The sequence below is a fragment of the Macaca fascicularis genome, chromosome 1, assembly GCF_037993035.2.
Source record: "Macaca fascicularis isolate 582-1 chromosome 1, T2T-MFA8v1.1".
NCBI lineage: Eukaryota > Metazoa > Chordata > Mammalia > Primates > Cercopithecidae > Macaca > Macaca fascicularis.
In genome coordinates, this window is record NC_088375.1 from 27,050,865 (window position 1) to 27,072,057 (window position 21,193).

At 35.8% G+C, this 21,193-nt stretch overlaps 1 protein-coding gene across 17 annotated transcripts in view; it reads right to left on the reverse strand.

Annotated features, from left to right (window-relative positions):
- The window catches only part of CCDC181 (coiled-coil domain containing 181), a 69,298-nt gene that overhangs the window by 24,503 nt on the left and 23,602 nt on the right, over positions 1–21,193 (reverse strand). For 2 of the 17 annotated variants that reach the window (XM_074007155.1, XM_065522228.1), the window contains exons 1-5: positions 9,208–9,393; positions 7,642–7,706; positions 6,748–6,867; positions 3,254–4,204; positions 900–1,046 (exon numbers count right to left, since the gene is read on the reverse strand). In XM_074007155.1, coding sequence (XP_073863256.1) covers positions 900–1,046; positions 3,254–4,204; positions 6,748–6,864 — 1,215 coding nt within the window. In that variant the 5' untranslated portion in view covers positions 6,865–6,867; positions 7,642–7,706; positions 9,208–9,393. Of the gene's footprint in view, positions 1–899; positions 1,047–3,253; positions 4,205–6,747; positions 6,888–7,641; positions 9,394–21,193 lie in introns of those variants that run through there. The other 15 variants (XM_045392438.2, XM_015432415.3, XM_045392443.2 and 12 more) reach the window with 12 other exon arrangements.

Consider the following 21,193-nt stretch of genomic DNA (forward strand, 5'->3'; position numbering starts at 1 on the left):
GAGGAACTATACATTCATATTATCTTTTGGGAGGTTATTTTTGCATCTTTAACCAAACATTTCACTCTAAACCTTCAAAAATTATAAATTCCCCTCTGAAGAACTTCTCCTACAGATTACTGATGTTCCCATAGAATGTACCTCTTCACTACAGCACTGTTAACTAGCGCAACATCAGAACCAACCTAAATATCTACAAATGAAGAATGGCTTAATAAATTAACACTGTAATACCATGCAGCTATTTGAAAAAGAGAGATTTAAACATAATGGCCTAGAAAGAGTTCCATGATGAAGTGAAAAAAAACTGAATAAAACTTTTGTCATGTAAATATATAAGTAAGATCTAAAACGATTTGCACCACGCTGTTAAAAGTAGTTATCACTGGAGATGAGCCTGGAAGAGCTTAGGGTTGAATTTTCAACTTTTACTTTACATATATATCTTTTTTTAGTAAGGATATGGATGATTTTTAAATTTTCTCTTGGATTTTGTTTTTTTAATTCTTTTAAATAATTTGGTGTCTTTAATTTGCTAAAGATTTACGTAAGATTTCTATATGTCTAGTCTTAAGTGAGATCAGTCTGTAGGGTTTTGTGGGGGGGGGGTGTATCTTTGTCCCGTTTGAATACCAAAGTTACACCTTGAAAAAATGAATTGATAGTTTTCTGTTTTCTGTTCCATCAAAGTCTGAACAAAATAAGAATCATTTCATTTTCACAAGGCCTCTTAGAACCTAATTGTAGTTATCTGCATGTTGCATCTTTTGCAAGGGTAGTTCTTGAACAACTTTTCTACTTCTTCCATAGGCTGTTAGTCTGATATCCAGACTCCCTTCTGTAAATAAGTTCAGCTTTCATAACTGTATAAACTTATTTTTCAGAGAAGTTTTACTTACTCTACTGTTCATGTCTTCAATTTCCTTTGCTCGCTGAATTCTCCTCATTTCTAAGACCTGCTCCCTTTTCTTTTGCAACCATGCTTTAAATACTATGTCATTCTCTCTCTTTTTTTCTTTCTCTTCTTCTATTTTTCGTTGCTCTTCCTAGTAAAAGAATATGAAAAGACATTACTAAAAGATTAATAAAATTGTATGAATTATCAGAGTAGAGAGATATATTTTGAGATCTGAAATTAGGATTCCCTGATCCTAAAATTTTCCATCAGAAAATTGGTCCTTCTAGGCCAGATGCAGTGGCTCCTGCCTGTAATCCCAGCACTTTGTGGGGCGAGGCAGGCAGATCACTTGAGGTCAGGAGTTTGAGACAAGCCTGGCCCACATGGTGAAACCCCATTTCTACCCAAAATACAAACATTAGCTGGGCTAATTTAACAAGTTTATAGTTAAATTTTCTTCAAATAATGGAATTCTAAGTGTTTTCCTTACATTTTGACAATATAGCAAGACTTTCTAATTCCTTTTGATTGAACAGAAAGAAGAGAGGAAAGGAAAAATTCTACCAAACAGTGTAAAATATATTTGAGAATATCTATATACTATTTTCTGAGCCCTAAAGTAGCCTACCTTATAGAAAATATAAATGAATTTATTAAAGATTAAATTTTACATTATTTATACATTTCCATTTCACACAAAGGACTCTGGATACTTCGCATGAATACAGTATGACAAAAGATGATTATCTTTCCAAGGGGAACATTCAGGTATATTACACAGAAGCTAACAGCCAAAGCACTGATCGCTAACGGAGTTGCCAAAGAGAACACTGAAATGATGCACTTAGGTTAGAAAGACAGAGTATAGCAACCCAACCCAGAAAATGTGGGCATAAAAAAGCAAAGCCTTCACCTGAAACCAACTAAAACATGTTAAAAGTCTTAGCACTTGAAGACCATGTCTTGAGCCAACTTAGTTATAGGATATCGACACAATAAAAGTGTATTTCAGAACAAAGAGTATGACATTCAGAAAAGAGAATCAAAATGAAAACAGAATTATCCATCCCTCACACTAAAGACTAACATCAGTTCATTAATAAAAAGGCAGTGACAACTACATAAAATCACCAGTATAACTTTTGTAAAAATATACACACATACCTACACATTTGTGTACAGCAAACATATTGATGTCATTCTCAAAAAATTATTTTGTATTGTCACCAAATTCTTATACTTTTAAGGGTTGTTTTATACCTGAATCAAGTAAACTTAGTTTGACTATTAAAGCTATTAGTGACCAAGTGAGCGAAGCTCTATAAGCATGCACCCTTTTAGGTTCTTATCTGAGTGTGCTAGAGGTTACACGTTCTTACGAAGTCATTTTTCACTTTTTTTTTTTTTTTTTTTTTTTGCTAATGCCAATTCCTGATTTAAATGCCAGAGATTTCCCTGATAATTTCCCATATAAAGTAGATAACACACCATTTCTCAAGGGTACCAGAGAACTGGAAATTTTTATTCCAGTTTGCTACTAACAAATACAGATATACCTTGGTAAAGTTATTTAAACTTTCCAAGATTTTCGTATCTGCAAAATGATCTGCAAGGTCACTTCTAGTATATTATTTGCTGAACTTTGTATTTAGAATTAGACATTTTGTATGGCTCAGCTTAATACCATTAGGTTTCCAGTAAAACAAAGAATTGGAGCACTGATATAAGTAATTCCGAGAAAACTCACCAGTTTAAGTCCTGGAATTCTCAATTATAAGATACATAGAGTTTCACATAAGAACAAATATGAAAAACAAAAAAAATTAATTTCTAGAAGGCATTTTGGAGACCTTTCATTAAGAATGTTAGGCTATATTCTTAATCTGAAACTAAAATCCTGGAAGTAAAAGAACTGAAGGCATAGAACATAATATGAAACACATGCAAGTAAAAGAATTACAGTCCAAGTCTTCCTGTTGCCTCCTAAACCTCTACACTTTGTGCCTTCATTTTTCCATCTGACATTTTATTTTTACCTATCATATCAAGATTACTTTCAGCAGTCACTTAACATCTCGTGAGTCTCACCTTTAAAATGAAAGGATCAGATGAAGTCATCACTGAGTTCTCCGCTAACACAGATCAGTCTACTATTCTTTGTGATCCTTACAAGGACCAAAGTAATCACCGTGTTCACTCCATAAATACACATTCTTAATACTTAATCAATCTAACAATAGATAAAGAAATCAAAAGAAGTCTCCAATGGTTTGAACAACTGTTTTAATTCCCATTGCATTTATAAAACAGTAAAACATGCTCTACTTTTAATATAATGCCCACTTAGGTTCTCACCTCTCTTTTCAGCTTTTCTCTCTTTTGTTCTAGCTGTTTTTGTAGTTCTTTCTGTCGAGGGGAAAGACAGTATGTTGAAGTCACTGGTGAGATACGTGCAGACTGTGTCCTGTGATTATATTTCCCTTTTCCTTTACTTCGATCTGAGTTGGCAGCAGAGCTTGGACAAGTCTTGCGGTTGAGTGGTGGCTGAGGGATATAAACCAGTGGCTCTCCTGTTGATGAGTGAGTGACAGCATGAATCTTTGCTGCAGAATCTTCTTTCTTGGTGCCACTGACAGAGGAGTTGGAAGATCTGAGTAACAAGTGCTGAGGGTCATTTTCTGTACTATTTGCATTATTAATGGGAGGCAAAAACCCCTGACTCGCAATGTCTTGTAAATTCAGAAGTTCAAATTTTCCATCTCTTTCTACCAGTATTGTCCTATCCTTGTTTTCTTCACAACTTGCATTAGTAAGTGACAGGAGTACATTTTCTTGTCCAAAATCATTGGAAATACATAACTGTGACAGTTTCCCAAACATATTCCTTTCGTTTTCAAAATAATTTTTAGACGTATTAGTGTCTTCTAGTGGAGGAACTTCCAAATCAACTAATTTGTCCTTGAACTTAAGTTTTCGCTCCCTTTTATCATTCACAGGTTCTTGATTCTGTAGAAGCTTGTTAGCTTGTACAATTTTCTCCATAATATATCTCCTTACTTCCTCATCCTCTTCCTCCTCCAAGTCTTTCTGGCTTTCTAGTTTGGATTCCTGGAAAGAGTTTTCGCTATCTGAATCTGATATGGGATCCAAAGGTTGAATACCTGGTACAGAAATTATGTCATTTCTTCTTGGTGAGACGTCATCCTGCAGAGACTTGTCAGGATCAGAATGCTGTTTGGTGTGCTCTATTACTGTTTCATTCTCTTTTAAGTCTTGGTTAATATTCTCTTCCTTCTCACAAGCCATCTAAAAACAAGATATTTTTCAGTCAAAATTGAGATTCTTCATTTATCAGTAGACATACAAAATGGGATTTTCCTGTTCATGTAATTTATTTTATGAATGGGAAAATTTAAGTGTTTATTGCTCATAATTTGCTCATAACATTCTAATTCATACTTATGAGTATTCAAGGGAAATACATGTGACAGCAATGCAGGAAAAATTCAACTTTAAATTTGAATTTGATGTTGATTTTTAAACATTTTTATGCTAATGTATCTAACTACAAATAACAATATTAGCATTCCTTTCCCTATAAAATTTTCCTCTCTTTACATTTTCAGAAAAACAATTTTCAAAAATGTTTCCTCCTTGTAATATCTGCATTCTTCAATCAAACATCTTTCTCCCCAGACCATTTCAAGGACGAATTATTTGGTCAAGTCCTAATCACTTGAGGTTCTTTTAATCTTTTCAGACTATTATTGTCATTATAATCTGCAGGACCTATCTACATTCCAGGTCAATTTTTACCTTTAGATCAGATTTTCCTTCTTCAACTATACTCAGAAATTCCAGTAATCCATGCTAACCACCATCAGATAACTTGGCATTACATTAAAAATAATTAATTCCACATGAACCATAAACCAGTATCAGTGCAGCAAAAAACTCCACTCCACTTCTGCTATATCTAACTAAAAGCTTATATATATATAAATATATAGTATATAAATGTATATAATATAAATATACATAAATATATAATAGATATAATATATAAAGGTATATAATATAAATATTATATATACATTTTTTTCTCTTTGTCAAAGTTCTCTCCCTCCTAAAGCAGTCCTATGGGAGTTACTACATGCTGCTCTCTTCAACCCCTTAAAATCACTTTCCTCCTTCCCTTGCTCATAGGTCATCCTGTGCGGCAGTGAAGGTCATCTTGTCTGATAGTCAGATGTCCAACAAGCAAATAAACCTAGCCCATTAAAATGACTGCCAATTAACTGTGATTTAACTAAGATCTCTGTATCACAATTGTTCATTGTAGCCTTCTCTAGTTCATTTTTTTATTTTTCCAGTATCATGAGGATGGCAGATCTCTGGTTCATTCTTATAGTCTGTTTCTAAACTCTCCTTTGGCTTTTATTTCTTTTGTTTGAAAACCCACTTTTTAAAATAAATCTTCCCCGACCCTCTTACGTGTCTCTAGCTCAGTCATACCCTTTTCTCAAAAGCTTCAAAAGAAGAGGTTATTACAATCATCCACTGGAATGTGTAAGATTCATAACAGCACTTTTATTTTATCCTAGCTATATATATCCCTAGCACCTAGAACAGCCTCTGATATATGATAGGTGATCATTAATACTTGCTGAATTAGAAAATGAAACAATAAATCATTCCTATTACCTCTCTAATTCTATCACACTGTGCTTTTGATCTCACACCCTTCCAGTCTTGAGAAACTGGTTCAACCTTACCATTCTGGGTATCTGCCTCTACTCATTCTGCTTATTTTTCTGTTAGGATGCATAAAACTCCCATTTAAAAGCCATCTTAGAAAAATCTTTACTTTTGACTCTGTTTCCATCTTCAAATATTGTGTATCCCATTTGTCTTTTCTATTATATTCAAAGCAAAATGGAACTAAGAAATCTGTAATATAAAACCTGCATTTCCTCACAGTCTTTTCCTTAACACCTTTAAAACTGGCTTCTGCTATAATAACTCTGATCATTATCCCTCTGAAGTCACCTATTTATATCCCAGTGCTATTCCTTGTCCTACTTATTGATACTAACTTACATATACACATATATATAAACACATACATATGCATATATACATATATATGTTTCATAGAAATACATATACACATTATACATATGTAAAGAGAAAGAAATAACCTATCTTGATGCAGGAACTGGTTAATTTTCCTGGAGTTCCTTTTTACATCTCTGATAAATAGTATATGACCATGCTTAATGGATCCACTTTTCCTAGAAGTATTCCTGTGACTCAGACTTTGACCCTTTACTTTTTTCTCTATATTCACTGCCAAGAAGACCTAATTCAGTCTTAAAGTTTTAAATATTAGCGAAAAGGTCATGTGTTTAGAGGATTTGCTTTATTTTTCATTTATTTTAATAGCATAACCCCATGCTTTTACCCAAGTTCACAAAAAGTAGGAATTAACTGTATTTTTTACTTTCAATGCAATAAATCATGATTTTACTATTTATTTATATTATTTAAATTATAATTTTATAATGGTCGTTTTAGTTTTATTAAATGCTAGTGTAATAACTGTTCTCTCACTAATACTTGCTGAATTAGAAAATGAAACAATAAATCATCTGCCTATGCCTTAGGATACAACATTTAAGCAACCTATGCCTCATTTTTCTTATCTTTAAGATGAGGATAATAGTAATTTACCCGATGTAGATCAAAGAAATTTTGTGATGTTTAGATGAGACAATAATGTGAAAACCTTAAAGAATTGCAAAGCACTTTGTAATATAATTATTATGAATGCTGTTGGCAACATATACCTCTATTATGCTGGCATCACTTTTTTCATTTTCATTAATTAACCACTCCAAGTCCTTTTCAAAGTCATCTTCGTATTCTTCACTTTTTTTTGAATCAGTATCTTTAATTTCATTCATTTTCTGTTTGTGAAGGAAATATGCTATAAGATTTCAAAAGATAAGGTATATGTTATGCCCACTCTAGAGGAGGAATGGCATATGGAGATTAATGCTATAGGTAAGCTAAGTAACACAGAGAAACACAAAATGGAATGTTCAAAATGAACATGCACTTGAATACACCAAAAAAGAGAGATTTGCAATGGCAAGACATTTCCATAGGTAAACATTGCTAAAAACTCTCCCACCTTCCCCCGATTTCCCAAATAATTATTGATGTTGGTTCCTTTTCCCTCTCAAGATAAATTTTCAGTACACTTTAGGTATGCTGAATTAATAAATAATCCACAAGCTGTTTTAGTCATTAGCTTCGCTTTGTTCTCCCCAAACCTTTGGCCAGACTAAGTGATTACTGAGTAATAATGGTTAATTATTCAACTTAATTATTATTGAAAATAACTGTTACTGTTCAACTGTATAATTATTATTTTTTTCTAAACTATTCATTGGACTATAATTCCTTCCCGATATTTATTTATTTTAAACTAAAAATACAAAGCAGATTTGCTAAAGGACTCAAAAGTAAGCCCTTCAATAATTTCTAAATCAGGTTGAGCACAAATTTTGAAGTGATCTGGAGAAACCAAATCAACACTTCAGAGTGAGTTTCACTTCCTAACTGCAAGACAAGCTAAATTGCTTAAGCTGTTAAGTCTAACTACCCACCAATTAAAAGCAAGGGCACTATGAATGACACAGAATAAACTAAAACTCACTGTAATCCAAAATACTTACAGTAAAAATAGCACTTTTCAGTCACAATGCCTTGGAATAATCAGTTTTCCTTTCAGAGCAGGGATCTTGAAATTTATTATTTTAAGATGTTTGAGTTACATAAATATATATCTTTGGAACTCTTCAGTGCTTTCCCTTATTTTATGATAAACACAGTTCTGAACTCATAAATAAATGGTTGCCTGAAGACTTTAGTAGATATGTTTTATTGTTTACAGAGAATCCCACCCACAAGAAAACTAAATTTTAAAATGAAAACATAAGATCTGTATAATAAATTAAAAACACAGTAATCAAAAACTTAACAGGTTAGGGATCTTTAAGTCATACTATTATGCCATAATTCAAAGGAAAAAAAAAGGTCATAGTTAAGGTAACTCTGAGAAGTAAATTAAGTCGCATCAAATCTGAAGTGCGATTCTTTTCCTGTAACTTTAGAAGAAAAAAAAAACACCCATGACTGGTTCTCAAGTAAACAAAGAACATAAATTACAAACTCTGGTTATCAAATCCCTTAAGCCTTTTTCAAATGCGTCACAGGATATTCAAACCCCTTCAATTCTTCTAATCTTCATCTCCAGGGTACTAGCCATATGGTACACAGTCAACAAGCTAGAACAAAAATACATCTTACACAAACAAAATCACTTAACACTTCCTACTTTATGCTTGTGAGTTTCACACATTTAAATTTCAACATTTATCATCAGTAAAAATTTAGGTAAGTGGCTTAAACCAACTCTACCCTCTTAATAGGGAACCGTAGAAAGAGAAGGAAATCAGTTCCTTCCTCCCTGTCTGGTAAATCCCATGTGGATAGGTGAACTGCTGATCTTTCAGTAGGAGTCTTAAACCAAGTCCATATGTATACATAATTTTGATAACTTTCTTCCAGAATTCAGGATATTCAAAAATAGTTTAATCTAAATAATGGAGTCCCGTCTTACGGCGTTTTAAACATATGCTTGCTTAAAAATCTAAGAACTGAAAGCATGTCAAAGAGAATGCCTTTTAATATAAAATAAGTACTTAAGCAAAAACTAATCCATAACATCATGAAACCATCTGGCCCATTATTCCTGTGTATCCTGCCAAGACTGTGATCCTATAAGTTTTTAAAAAATCATAACCTGTCACAAAGTATAATGACAAATATTTTATAATTTTAATCTGTATTCAGGATCCCAAGGTACCACCAACGAAATGAGTATCATTGCCTCTTAATGGAAGCTACAATTTCGGTAGTGACTTTTTCTCCCAGGGACAAAATAATTACTTTCCACGTTCAAGAACTTTGAGAGGGGAAAGAATATGACAAAAACTTAGTCTAAGCTACCCTGAGAGAGTTTCCTTCATACGTAGAGAAGCAAGGTGTTACCAGACTTCCCCACCAATGCCAGACTCGGTGGACCTCGGACTCCAGAGGATAAGACGCCACCAGAAAGCTTCTTCCCTCACGACCTACCTTCCCTCCCAGCTCTACCAGACGTTTATACCTTTACCCTCTATCCCACCATTAATATCTCCGCATCGTCCTTCCCTTCTCTCCCTCTATATCCCTCCTGCCTGTGTAAAACGCGGCGGCTGGGGTCACAGAGATGGCCAGGGGAGTTCTCCTCTCCTCCTCTTTCTAAGCTCTTCACATTGGGGCAAAGGAGACCCCGTCACCCGCCTCCGCTGCAGCCAGGACCACACTGCCATGGCAACAGCGTGCCTCTGCGTCCTCCATCCGGGCCTCTCTACGAGAGCGACAAAAACCCGCGCAGGCGCACGCGATATCCCCAGAATACCTACCCCTCCCGGCACCCATCCCGGTGCTTGCAAAAGTCCGGTCAAGCTGAGGTTTCTAAGGGGACGACCAAGGAATCCACGCATCACTAACGTTATTGGAGACTCGCGAAGTGCCTCTGTGTTGGTTGTGAAATTTCCCTCTTGTAGCTATCTCTCGTCAGATTTAGAATTCCTTAGGACAACTTCTAAAACTATATTTCTATATGTTATGTGCTTCGCAGTTAACGTAAAAAAGTCGTTTTTAGTTTTCATTAGTAGATAAGCAAATTGCTAATTAGTTACCATATTTTTGACCCTCAGCTTTTTTTCCGAATCAAAACCAAAACTGTACCCAAGAGAGTTGCCAAAGACAATAGGATTTTTGTTCCAGCTTTGAGGCACGTAAAAATGGTCAACTAGAATTTTCTCAAATTCCGCTTATCTTTATGTATAAAGGCAAAGCAAGATGAATTTTAGATTGTGGTGAAAGTTGAGAAGATTTTAACAACTATCCATTCCCAGCCAGAAACAAATAAGAACTGGGAGAAGTAAAAATATTTCCTCAGTACAATGCAGTGTGTTCAGATTATTTTTAAATTGTTTATTATTAGGATTTCTATCACTTGATATGATGGAGAGCACCTTTTCTCCAAGAGAGGCAATGTAAAATTAAATTTTTAGATATTGTTCAAGTTACAGACTTAAGGTTTTTTAAAATGGAAGGTTAAAATGAACTGTAACATTGAGTGCACTTCCTAGATGTGGTGTAGTTGTAATGACCTAATGTTTCTACTGCTTCAGCACTTGAAAAAAGAACCCCCAAAAAAGGTTATTCACTGTTAAAGGTTGAAGGAATTTTAGTCAAATCTCCTTTAATGGATGTAGAGTTGTAGAGTTACTTACCAAAGCTGGAAGTAGACCCTGGGTTTCAGAACTCCTGGGTTAATAGCTTTTTCCTCTGGCCATCCCCCTAAATTTGTATTTTTCAAATAATGGGTACTAGCGGCAATTTTTTTTTAAGTTTCAGTAGGTTTTGGGGGTACAGGTGGTGTTTGGTTACATGGATAAGTCCTTTAGTGGTGATTTCTGAGATTTTGGTGCACCCATCACCTGAGCAGTGTACACTGTACCCAATATGTAGTCTTTTTTTGTTTTGTTTTGAGACAGAGTCTCGCCACTGGAGTGAAGTGGCACAATCTTGGCTCACTTCAACCTCCGTCTCCCGGGTTCCAGCGATTCTCGTGCCTTAGCCCCCAGAGTAGCTGGAACTACAGGCACACCACCACGCTTGGCTAACTTTTTGTACTTTTAGTAGAGACGGGGTTTCACCATGTTGCCCAAGCTGGTTTCCAACAACTGAGCTCAGGCAGTCCGCCCACCTCAGCCTCCTAACCAATATGTAGTTTTTTTATCCCTCACCCTGCTCCCACCCTTTCTCCCAAATCCCCAAAGTCCACTGTATCATCCTTGTGCCTTTGCATCCTCATAGCTTAGCTCCCTCTTATAAGTGAGAACATACGATGTTTGGTTTTCCGTTCCTGAGTTATTTCACTTAGAACAGTGATGAATTAACCTCCATTTCCATCCAGGTAGCTACAATGCCATAATTTCATTCCTTTGTATGACTGAGTAGTATTCCAGGGTATATATGTGTACCACATTTTCTTTATCCACTTGTTGATTGATGGGCATTTGGTTTGGTTCTTTATTTTTGCAATTGCGAATTGTACTGCAATAAATGTGTGTGCAAGTGTCTTTTTCACATAATGACTTCTTTTCCTCTGGGTAGATACCCAGTAGTGGGATTGCTGCATCAAATGGTAGATCTACTTTTAGTTCTTTAAAGAATCTCCGGCCGGGCGCCGTGGCTCAAGCCTGTAATCCCAGCACTTTGGGAGGCCGAGACGGGCGGATCACGAGGTCAGCAGATCGAGACCATCCTGGCTAACCCGGTGAAACACCATCTCTACTAAAAAATACAAAAAAAAAAAAAAAAAAAAAAAAAAGCCAGGCGAGGTGGCGGGCGCTTGTAGTCCCAGCTACTCGGGAGGCTGAGGCAGGAGAATAGCGTAAACCTGGGAGGCGGAGCTTCCAGTGAGCTGAGATCCGGCCACTGCACTCCAGCCTGGGCGACAAAGCGAGACTCCGTCTCAACAACAACAACAACAACAAAAAGAACCTCCACACTGTTTTCCATAGTGATTGTACTAGTTTACATTCCCACTACCAGTATAAAAGTGTTCCCTGTTCACCACATCCATGCCAACATCTGTTTTCTTTTTTTTTTTTTTTTTTTTTTTTTGCTTATGACCATTCTGGTAGGAGTAAGGTGGTATAGTATTGAGATTTTGATTTGCATTTCCCTGATCATTAGTGATGTTGAGCATTTTTTCATATCTTAATTGGCCATTTGAATATCTTTTGAGAATTGTCTATTCATGTCCTTAGCCCACTTTTTGATGAGATTATTTGTTTATTCCTTGCTGATTTGTTTGAGTTCCTTGAAGACTAGATATTAGTCCTTAGTCAGATGCAGTTTGTGAAGATTTTCTCCCACTCTGTGGGTTGTCTGTTTACTCTGCTAATTATTTATTTTGCTATGCAGAAGCTTTTTAGTTTAGTTAAGTCCCCTCTACCTACCTTTGTTTTTGCTGCATTTGCTTTTAGATTTTTGGTAATGAAGTCTTTGCCAAAGCCAATGTCTAGAAGGGTTTTTCCAATGTTATCTTCTATAATTTTTATGGTTTCAAGTCTTATATTTAAGTCTTTGATCCATCTTGAGTTGATTTTTGTATATGGTGAGAGATGAGGATCCAGTTTGATTTTTTTACATGTGGCTTGCCAATTATCCCAGCACCATTTGTTGAATAGGGTGTCCTTTCCTCACTTTATATTTTTGTGTGATTTGTTGAAGATCAGTTGGCTTCATTTTTGGGCTCTATTCTGTTTCATTAGTCTATGTGCCTATTTTTATGCCAGTACCATGATGTTTTAGTGACTATAGCCTTGTAGTATAGTTTGAAGTCAGGTAATGTAATGCCCAGATTTGTTCTTCTTGGTTTTCCTTTGACTCTGCAGGCTCCTTTTTGGTTTTATATGAATTTTCGGGTTGTTTTTTCTAGTTCTGTGAAGAATGATAATGGTATTTTGGTGGGAATTGCATTGAGTTTGTAGATTGCTTTTGGCAGTACAGTCATTTTCACAATAGTGATTCTACCCATCCATGAGCATGGAATTTGTTTCCATTTGTTTGTGTCATCTGTGATTTCTTTCATTAGTGTTTTTTAGTTTTCCTTGTAGAGATCTTTCACCTCCTTGGTTAGGTATATTCCTAAGTATTTTATTTTTTGCAGCTATTGTAAGTGGGGTTGAGTTCTTGATTTGATTCTCTTCTTGGTCGCTCTTGGTGTATAGCAGTGCTACTGTTACCAGTGGAAGATGTCCATGTTCTTGGCATTTTGAACAAAGAATTGGGCAAAATGCACAAATAAAGCAAGGAAAGAATGAAGCAACAAAAGCAGAGATTTTTATTGAAAATGAAAGTACACTCCACAGTGTGGGAGCGGGCATGCGCAGTGGCTCAAGGGCTCCAGATACAGAATCTTCTCGGGTTCAAAAACCCCCTAGAGGTTTCCCATTGACCACTTGGTGTTCACCCCATGTAAATGAAGTGGTGGCCTGCAATCAGTCTGATTGGTTGTGGAAAGCAACCAATCAGAGGCTGAAGTGAAGTTACAAAGTTACACTCCTATGCAAACGTTACACCTATGCTCTTTGCAACTAGTCAGGGGTACTTTCAATTTCCCATCTGCAGAAATGGGGATTTGCAAAGAGAGTAGCGTCTGGTCCTTTTTTTACTTAGGCATGGCAAGTTAGGGTTTTCCTTTCAATTGCATTCTAGGAAGTCAGTGTGAAATGGCCTTAGATTCCCTGCCTCCAGACCCTATTCTCCTGCCTCACTACTGATTTGTGTACATTGATTTTATATCCTGAAGCTTTACTGAATTCATTTATCAGTTCTAGAATCTTTTTGGATGGTTTTCTACTATACGATTATATCACTAGCAAACAGCAACAGTTTGATTGATTTCATCTTTACCAGTGTGGATGCCCTTTATTTCTTTCTCTTGCCTGATTGGGATATAGGAGCATGATTGGTAGCCAAAAGTGGAAGTGACTCAAATGTCCATCAAATGATGGATGGATAAATGTTATATACCTATACAATGGAATATTATTATGCAATAAAAGTAAATGAAGTACTGCTGGAGGATTCTAAAAAGATGGTGGAATAGGAAGCACCAAGATTCTATCTTCCCACCTAGGAAAACAATTGCACTGTCAAAACCTATCTCTTGTAACTATGTTGGAACTGTGGAGTCTATTAAAGGCTTACAACTTTCAAGGGAAGGCTTGGGCAGAAAACTGAAGTTTATTTTGGTGAATTTCAGCTCTTAGTTCAGTATCATCTACCCAACCCAAAACCCCAGCTCCCTAGCAGGCAGTCTGCATTACTTGCAGGAGCAGCTTGCACATAGCTTATGAGAATCAGTGAGCATAAGGACCCTGTCCTCCTATTGATGAGGGTCTATATTCTGATAATTGATTGCTGCTTCTGATCAAGGAGATGCAAACACAGAGGTAGCAGCCATTGTTGTTGCACCTTCCCCCACCATTGTAAGCTTTTACTCCTCCAGCTGAAGCAACTTCCAGGAAATTTTCCTTGTTTTCTTCCTTTTGGAAGACAAACATTAAAGACTAAGACATTAAAAAGCAACTACATTTACAGAGAAAAGTATAAAGTCAAATTGAACACCCAGAGAAAGGCGTAAACTCAGAAAAAAAAAACCTGAGAAGACCTTAAATCGTAAAGATGCTCAAATAACTAAAGAAAGATGTGGAGAAAGTGAAGAAAATAATATACAAACAAAATGGAAATATCAATAAATAGAAAACTAAAAAAGAAATCAAAGAAATTCTAGAGCTGAAAAGTACAACTGAAATGAAAATCTTACTATTGGGATTCAAAAGCAGATTTGGGCAGGCAGAAGAAAGAATAAGTGAACTTAAAGATAAGACAATTGAAATTGTTGTATCTGAGAAACAAAAAATTAAAAAGTTAAAAGTGAACAGAGCCTAGGGGACCTGTAGAACACCATCAGATGGACCACAGTATGCATTGTGGGAGTCCTTGAGAAAAGAGAAAGAAGTAGTGTGACAATTTGAAGAAACAATGGCTGAAAACTTCCCAAGTTTAATAAAGGATATGAATATGATCATCACAGAAGCTCAATGAACTCCAAGTAGGATTAATTCAAACAAACCTCCAATGAAGCATATTATCCATCAAACTGTCAAAAGACAAGAAAGAAGCAACTCATCACACACAAAGGATTTGTAAAAATCCTCTACAGAATACCCAATTTCAGCAGTATATTATAAAGATACTGCACCATGGCCAAAAGGGATTTATTCCTAGAATATAAGGATGGTTTAACTTACAAAAATCAATGCAATATGCCACATTAACAGAAGGAAGGAGAAAAACTGAATGATCATTTTAATTGATGCAGAAAAAGCATTAAATTCAGCACTCTTTCATGATTAAAAAAAAAAAAAAACTTGGAATAGAAAGAGACTGCCTCAACTTAATAAAAGCCATATATGAAAAACCCACACCAAACATCATGCTCAATTCTGAAAGACTGAAAGCTTTTCATCTAAGATCAGGTATAAGGTGAGGATGCTGGCTTTCACTACTGCTATTAAACATAGTACTGGAAGTACAAGCCAGAGCAATTAGGCAAGAAAAAGAAATAAAAGGCAGCCAGATTAGAAAGAAAGAAGTGAAATTATCTCTGTTTGCAAATGACAGGTCTTATACATAGAGAACCCTAAAGATATCATTTTTAAAACGATTAGAATTAATACATTCAGCAAAAATTGCAAGACACAAAGTCAGTACATAAAGTCAGTTGTATTTCTATACACTAATGATGAACAATCTAAAAGGAAATTAAGAAAACAATTCAATTTACAATAGTAGCAAAAAATAAAATACTTAGGAATTAAATAGATGAAAGATGCATACAATGCAAACCATAAAACAAATAAATGGAAAGCTATCCCATGTTCATGGACTGGAGGACAATATTATTAAGATGTCAGTATTACCCATAGTAGATATGCAGATACAATCCCATACCTATCAAAACCTCAGAAAAGCAGAAATAAAGAAATCTATCCTAAAATTTGTATGCAATTTCAAGGAACCCCAAAAGCCAAAATAGTCTTGAAAAAGAACAAAGTTGGAGCACTAATACTTCCTGATTTCAAAACTTACTATAAAACTAAAATAATTGAAATAATGTGGTACTGCATAAAGACAGCTTTATAAACCAATGGAATCAAATTTAGAGGTCAGAAGTAAATTTTCACATATATGGTCACATGATTTTTCACAAGGGTTTTATGAAACTCAGTGGGGAAAGGATATCATCTTTCAACAAATGGTTCTGGGAAAACTGGATATCCACATGCAAAAGAATGAGGTTGGACTCTTACCTCACACCATATTCAAAAATAAAGTGGATCAAAGATGTAAATTTAAGAACTAAAACTATGAACTCTTATAAGGAAACAAAGCAAAAGCTTTGCCACGTTGGATTTGACACTAATTTCTTAGATATGATACCAAAAGCACATTCAAAAGTAAACAAATTGGACTGCACAAATATTAAGTACTATTGCATTTTAAATACTTTTATTCAAAAGACATTATCAGCAGAATGAAAACGCAACCTATGAAATGGGAGAAAATATTTGCAAATGATATGTCTCATATCCATAGGTATCCAAGGTATTAATATGCATAACAAAGAACTTCTAAACTCAACAACAATTATAAAAACAAACAATCCAATTCAAAAAATGGACAAAGAACTTGATTAGACATTTCTCCAAACATACATGAATTGCCAAGAAGCACATGAAAAGATGCTAAATATCACTAATTATTAGAGACATGAAAATCAAAACCACTATGAGATACCACCCTCACTAGGAAGACTACTATTAAGACAAAATAAATATTGGCAAGGATGTGGAGAAATTGAAACCCTTATGCACTGTTAGTGGGAATGTAAAATGGTACAACTGCTATGGAAAACAGTATGGCAATTCCTGAAAAAATTAAAAATTGAATTACCATATGATCCAGCAATCCTATTTCGAGTATATATCCAAAATAATCACAAGCAGGATCTTGAAGAAATATATGTAAACTCATATTCACAATAGCTAAAATGTTGAAGCAACCCAAATGACCATTGACAGATGAATGGATAAGCAAATGTGGTATATATGCATGATGGAATATTATTCAGACTTTAAAAGGAAGGAAATTTTGACATATGCTACAATGGGATTAACCTTTGAAAGAACTTATGCTAGGTAAAGTAATAATAAAAGCCATATATGAAAAACTCACAGCAAACATCAAATTCAACACTGAAGGACTGAAAGCTTTTCATCTAAAATCAGGTACAAAAGCAAGGATGCCTGCTTTCACTACTGCTATTCAACATAATACTGGAAGTCCTAGCCAGAGCAATTAGGCAAGAAAAAGTCATAAAAAGACAATATTGTATTATTCCACTTATATGAGTGCCCAGAACAGTCAAAATCATAGAGACAGAAAGTAGAATCATGTTTTCCAGCATCTGTTAACACAGGGGAAATGAGAGGTTATTGTTTAATGGGTATAAGTGTCAGTTTTAAATAATAAAGAGTTCTGGAGATGGATGGTAATGATGTTTGCATAGCAATGTGAATGTGTTTAATATCATGGTAATGTACACTTAAAAATGGTTAAGATAACAAGTTTTATGATAGGTATTTTTTTACCCCAATAAAAAGTTTTAGACAAAAAAGTAATGAAGTACTGATAGATGCTACAACATTGATGAACCTTGAAAACGTAAATATTATGTTATGAAAGAAGCCAGACACAAAAGACCACATATTGTATAATTCCATTAATATGAAATGTCCAGAATAGGTAAATCTATAGCGATTGAACATGAACTAGTGGTTGCCTAGGGCTGAAACAAAGGAGTTGTTGAGGGGAAATGGGTGGGTGACCACTAAAAGTTGAATTGTATGGTATTAGTATATGAATTATATGTCAACAATAAAGATGTTACAAGAAGTATTAATGGAATGGTGGGCAAACCATAACTGTGGAGTCGAACATGTAAGAAAAATGGGTTTCCCAAGAATGATTGATATATGGCTCATATCTCCCATGTTTAGCCTGTAGAAGATTTTAATTTCTGGTCAATTTCCCCATCAGTAACATATAGATCATAATATTTGCCTTATTTTTGTGAAGAATAGAGAGGTAATCCATTCCATGTACTTAGCCCAGTGCCTCATGCATACAAAGTGCTTAACAGTGACTATTACATTACATAGTTTTCCAAAAGGATGAAAATAGGTTCTAGAATATCTTTATTGATATTCCAAAATGAAAATAACAAAATTTATAAAATTATGTGTGGAATTCTATAAGAAAAATGGTTGCTACATTATCAAACATTTTTTAACTTATGAAAGGTTTAGTTATTAATGTATCAATTTCAAATAAATGTTAAATGTTACAATTATAGAACCCTTGTGTGATATAACTGAGCATTGAAGGTGAAATGGATAGTGTAAAAATCATAATAACATCCCCACTTAAATGGAAGTCAGAGTTCCAGTTATCTCAACCACCTAAAACCAAGCTGTAAACGAAAACAAGTGTAAAAGATGTGAAAGCAATAATACGAAGCTAATACAGTTGTGAACTAAGCTTGAGCCATTTTTAGGACAGTCTTTCACAGTCCTTTCACTTACTTTAGTTTCATAAGCTCAGGTCTCTGAATTCCCAGCCCAGAAATTAGGACGTGATAATTTCAAAAAAGGAAAACAGTTGTGTTGTTAAAAGTAGGGACTCTGACACCAGGAAAAAAAAAATTCCTTTTAAAGAATTCAAAGCTTAGCAGAAATACGCTTAACTATCCCAAGAATAGTATAAGTTTCAGTGGAAACTTTTGTTCACAGATCAGGATTGTATTAGTTTTCACAGTATGTTTGTGGTATTTCAGAGGCTGCCATGAACAGTGAGGAATAGATTTCATCTTATGCCATACCCCATCTTGCTTTTCTTTTTCAGCAGTCTGGCTCTGTCACCCAAGCTGGAGTGCTGTGGCACAGTCCTGGCTCACTGAAACCTCTGCCTCCTGGGTTCAAGTGATTCTCAAAGGTTGACAGACTGACATGCATAAAACAAAAAATAAAAAGAATGAAAAGCAAAGATGACCTAGACTAAAACAAATTTTTTTTTGTCTCTTCTAATGGCAAGCAGAGACAAACATTAAATTGCAATATTGTACAATCATTCACCATCTGTAATTCACAATCTATAGTGACAATCTTGAGCTACTAAAAAAGGTTGATTTCACTATTACCTCTTTAATAAGGCAGAGCACTATTCATTTTCAATAATTTCATCCAATTTTGCCTGTTGAGCTCCTTAACTTCTGGGCCCACTGGGAGGTGAATAATTCATAACCTCTACATGAAAGAGCTCACAGACTGAAAAAGGAAATAGGCTTAAACAAAGGGAGCACAGTGTGACACACAAGGTACAGATTTAGCTTGAAAAGTGGAGGAATTAATTAGGAGGAGAGTGACAATAAAATGGTTTCTACAAAGTGTTGACATCAGAGCTGACTTTTTTTTGACAGGAGGGAGACCTGAGTTTTATTATTACTCAAATCAGTCTCCTCAAACATTCAGGGGTCAGAGTTTTTAAGGACAATTTTGTGGATGGGGGTAAACCAGTGAGCCAGGAATGCTGATTGGTTAGGTCAGAGATGAAATCATAGGGAGTTGAAGGTGTCTCCTTGCACTGAGTTCCTAGGTGGGGGCCACAAGATCAGATGAGCCAGTTTATTGATCTGGGTGGTGCCAGCTGATCCATCAAGTGCAGGGTCTGCAAAATGTCTCAGGCACTGATCTTAGGAGCGGTGTATCCTTAAATATTGTAGCCTCTAGCTGCATGACTCCTAAACCATAATTTCTAATCCTGTGGCTAATGTTAGTCCTACAAAGGCAGTCCAGTGCCCAGGCAAGAAGGAAATTTGTTTTGGGAAAGGGATAAACTCTAAACTATACACTAAGTTCCTCCCAAAGTTAGTTCAGCCTATGCCCGGGAATGAACAAGGACAGCTTGGAGGTTAGAAACAAGGTAGAGTTGGTTAGGTCACATCTCTTTCACTGTCTCAGTTACAATTTTGCAATGGCAGTTTCAATCCCTCCCTTTGGGTTTTATAAAACCTTAATCTTAACGTGTTGGATAATGAAGATGGAAAAGGGGCGAAGACCATTCTAACTTCTTCCTGCTGATCAGGGCCATAGTGGGGGTAGGTGTTGACCCAAGGTGAGAGGAGTGGAATCACTTTGCAACTGTCTGAGCATACTCATGCAGAACTGGCTGTGGTTCCAAGGCTTGCATGGCAAAGGCATTAGTATTGTCATCTATAGTTTTAGTACCACATTTAAGGGAACAGGTAAATGCTGAGTACTAGGGTAAGTAGTGCAATGTGCAGTTTTAAGTGTAAACATTTGCAAGATAATGTTTAGGGCTAACTATGACATGAACCCCAAAATTCCTGTCCTCTGGAGACCAAAAGAAAGTATTTCCACATGGTCACAAGGTTAAGCTCTTAAGGACACAAAATTAAATAAAGAAATTTCATCTGGTATTGCTTTCACAGACCTGCAGCAAAGTTTGTACCTCACCAGCCTGCCAGGCTGGCTTGAAAAGCAGGCTTACAGGTGTCCTAAACCCATGTTCTATCCTGTGATATCCCTCTCTCCATTATAGAAAGACAAATTTTTAGCACAAAATGTACCAGATTTGCTACAGCCTAAGACTAGCCTCATGAATCCTTTAAAAAAAATCTATTAATCAAACCCTTGCAGAGGAGACAACCAGTTACACTTACCATTTACAAACACACACACAAACAGACTCACACAGATCAGAAATTTGTGTGGTAAGAATTTCTTACCCTTTCTGCCAGCATACTAGGTTTTCAGGTTCCCTTTCTCTGCAGCTTCCATAAGAATGGAACAGTTTTTGATGACCTGCTTGCTATGCTATAGCTGTGAGGGTCAAGCCACTTAACAAAACAAAATCATCCTTTTCTGTTTTATGAAGCCATAGGCAAAAGATTCTCAATTTTGCAAGATGCTGCCCAATGGCCTGCATGGGGAACCAAATTAACATTTTTCATCCCAGCAAAATACATATAACAAAACAGACACTAGTCACCTTGTTCAGCACCCAATATCAACCTGACAAAGCTCAAACTTTCTCCTGTTGGTCCCTGTTGTCTTTGATCCACTCCAGATGGGAAGGGATCACCTCCAGATGGTAATTCACATTGGGGTCTCTGGCCAAGGTGAAGAGCAAATAGTCACGCCGAGACAGGCCTGTCGAGCTTTCTTTAGGGCTCACCAAATGTGACCAGACAAATAAGGAGGATTTCTGAGTTAAGTCTGCTGGACTTCCGCAAGCAATTTCTTCAGAGGTCACCTTCAAATACACAAAAACACACAAAGATGAGACAGACAGGATTCCAAATCTGATCCCTAACCAACAACTCCGAGAGTATCCCTTCCAAACTATCCTCCTACCCTCCATCTGATAAATCTCCCTGAAATCTTCCTG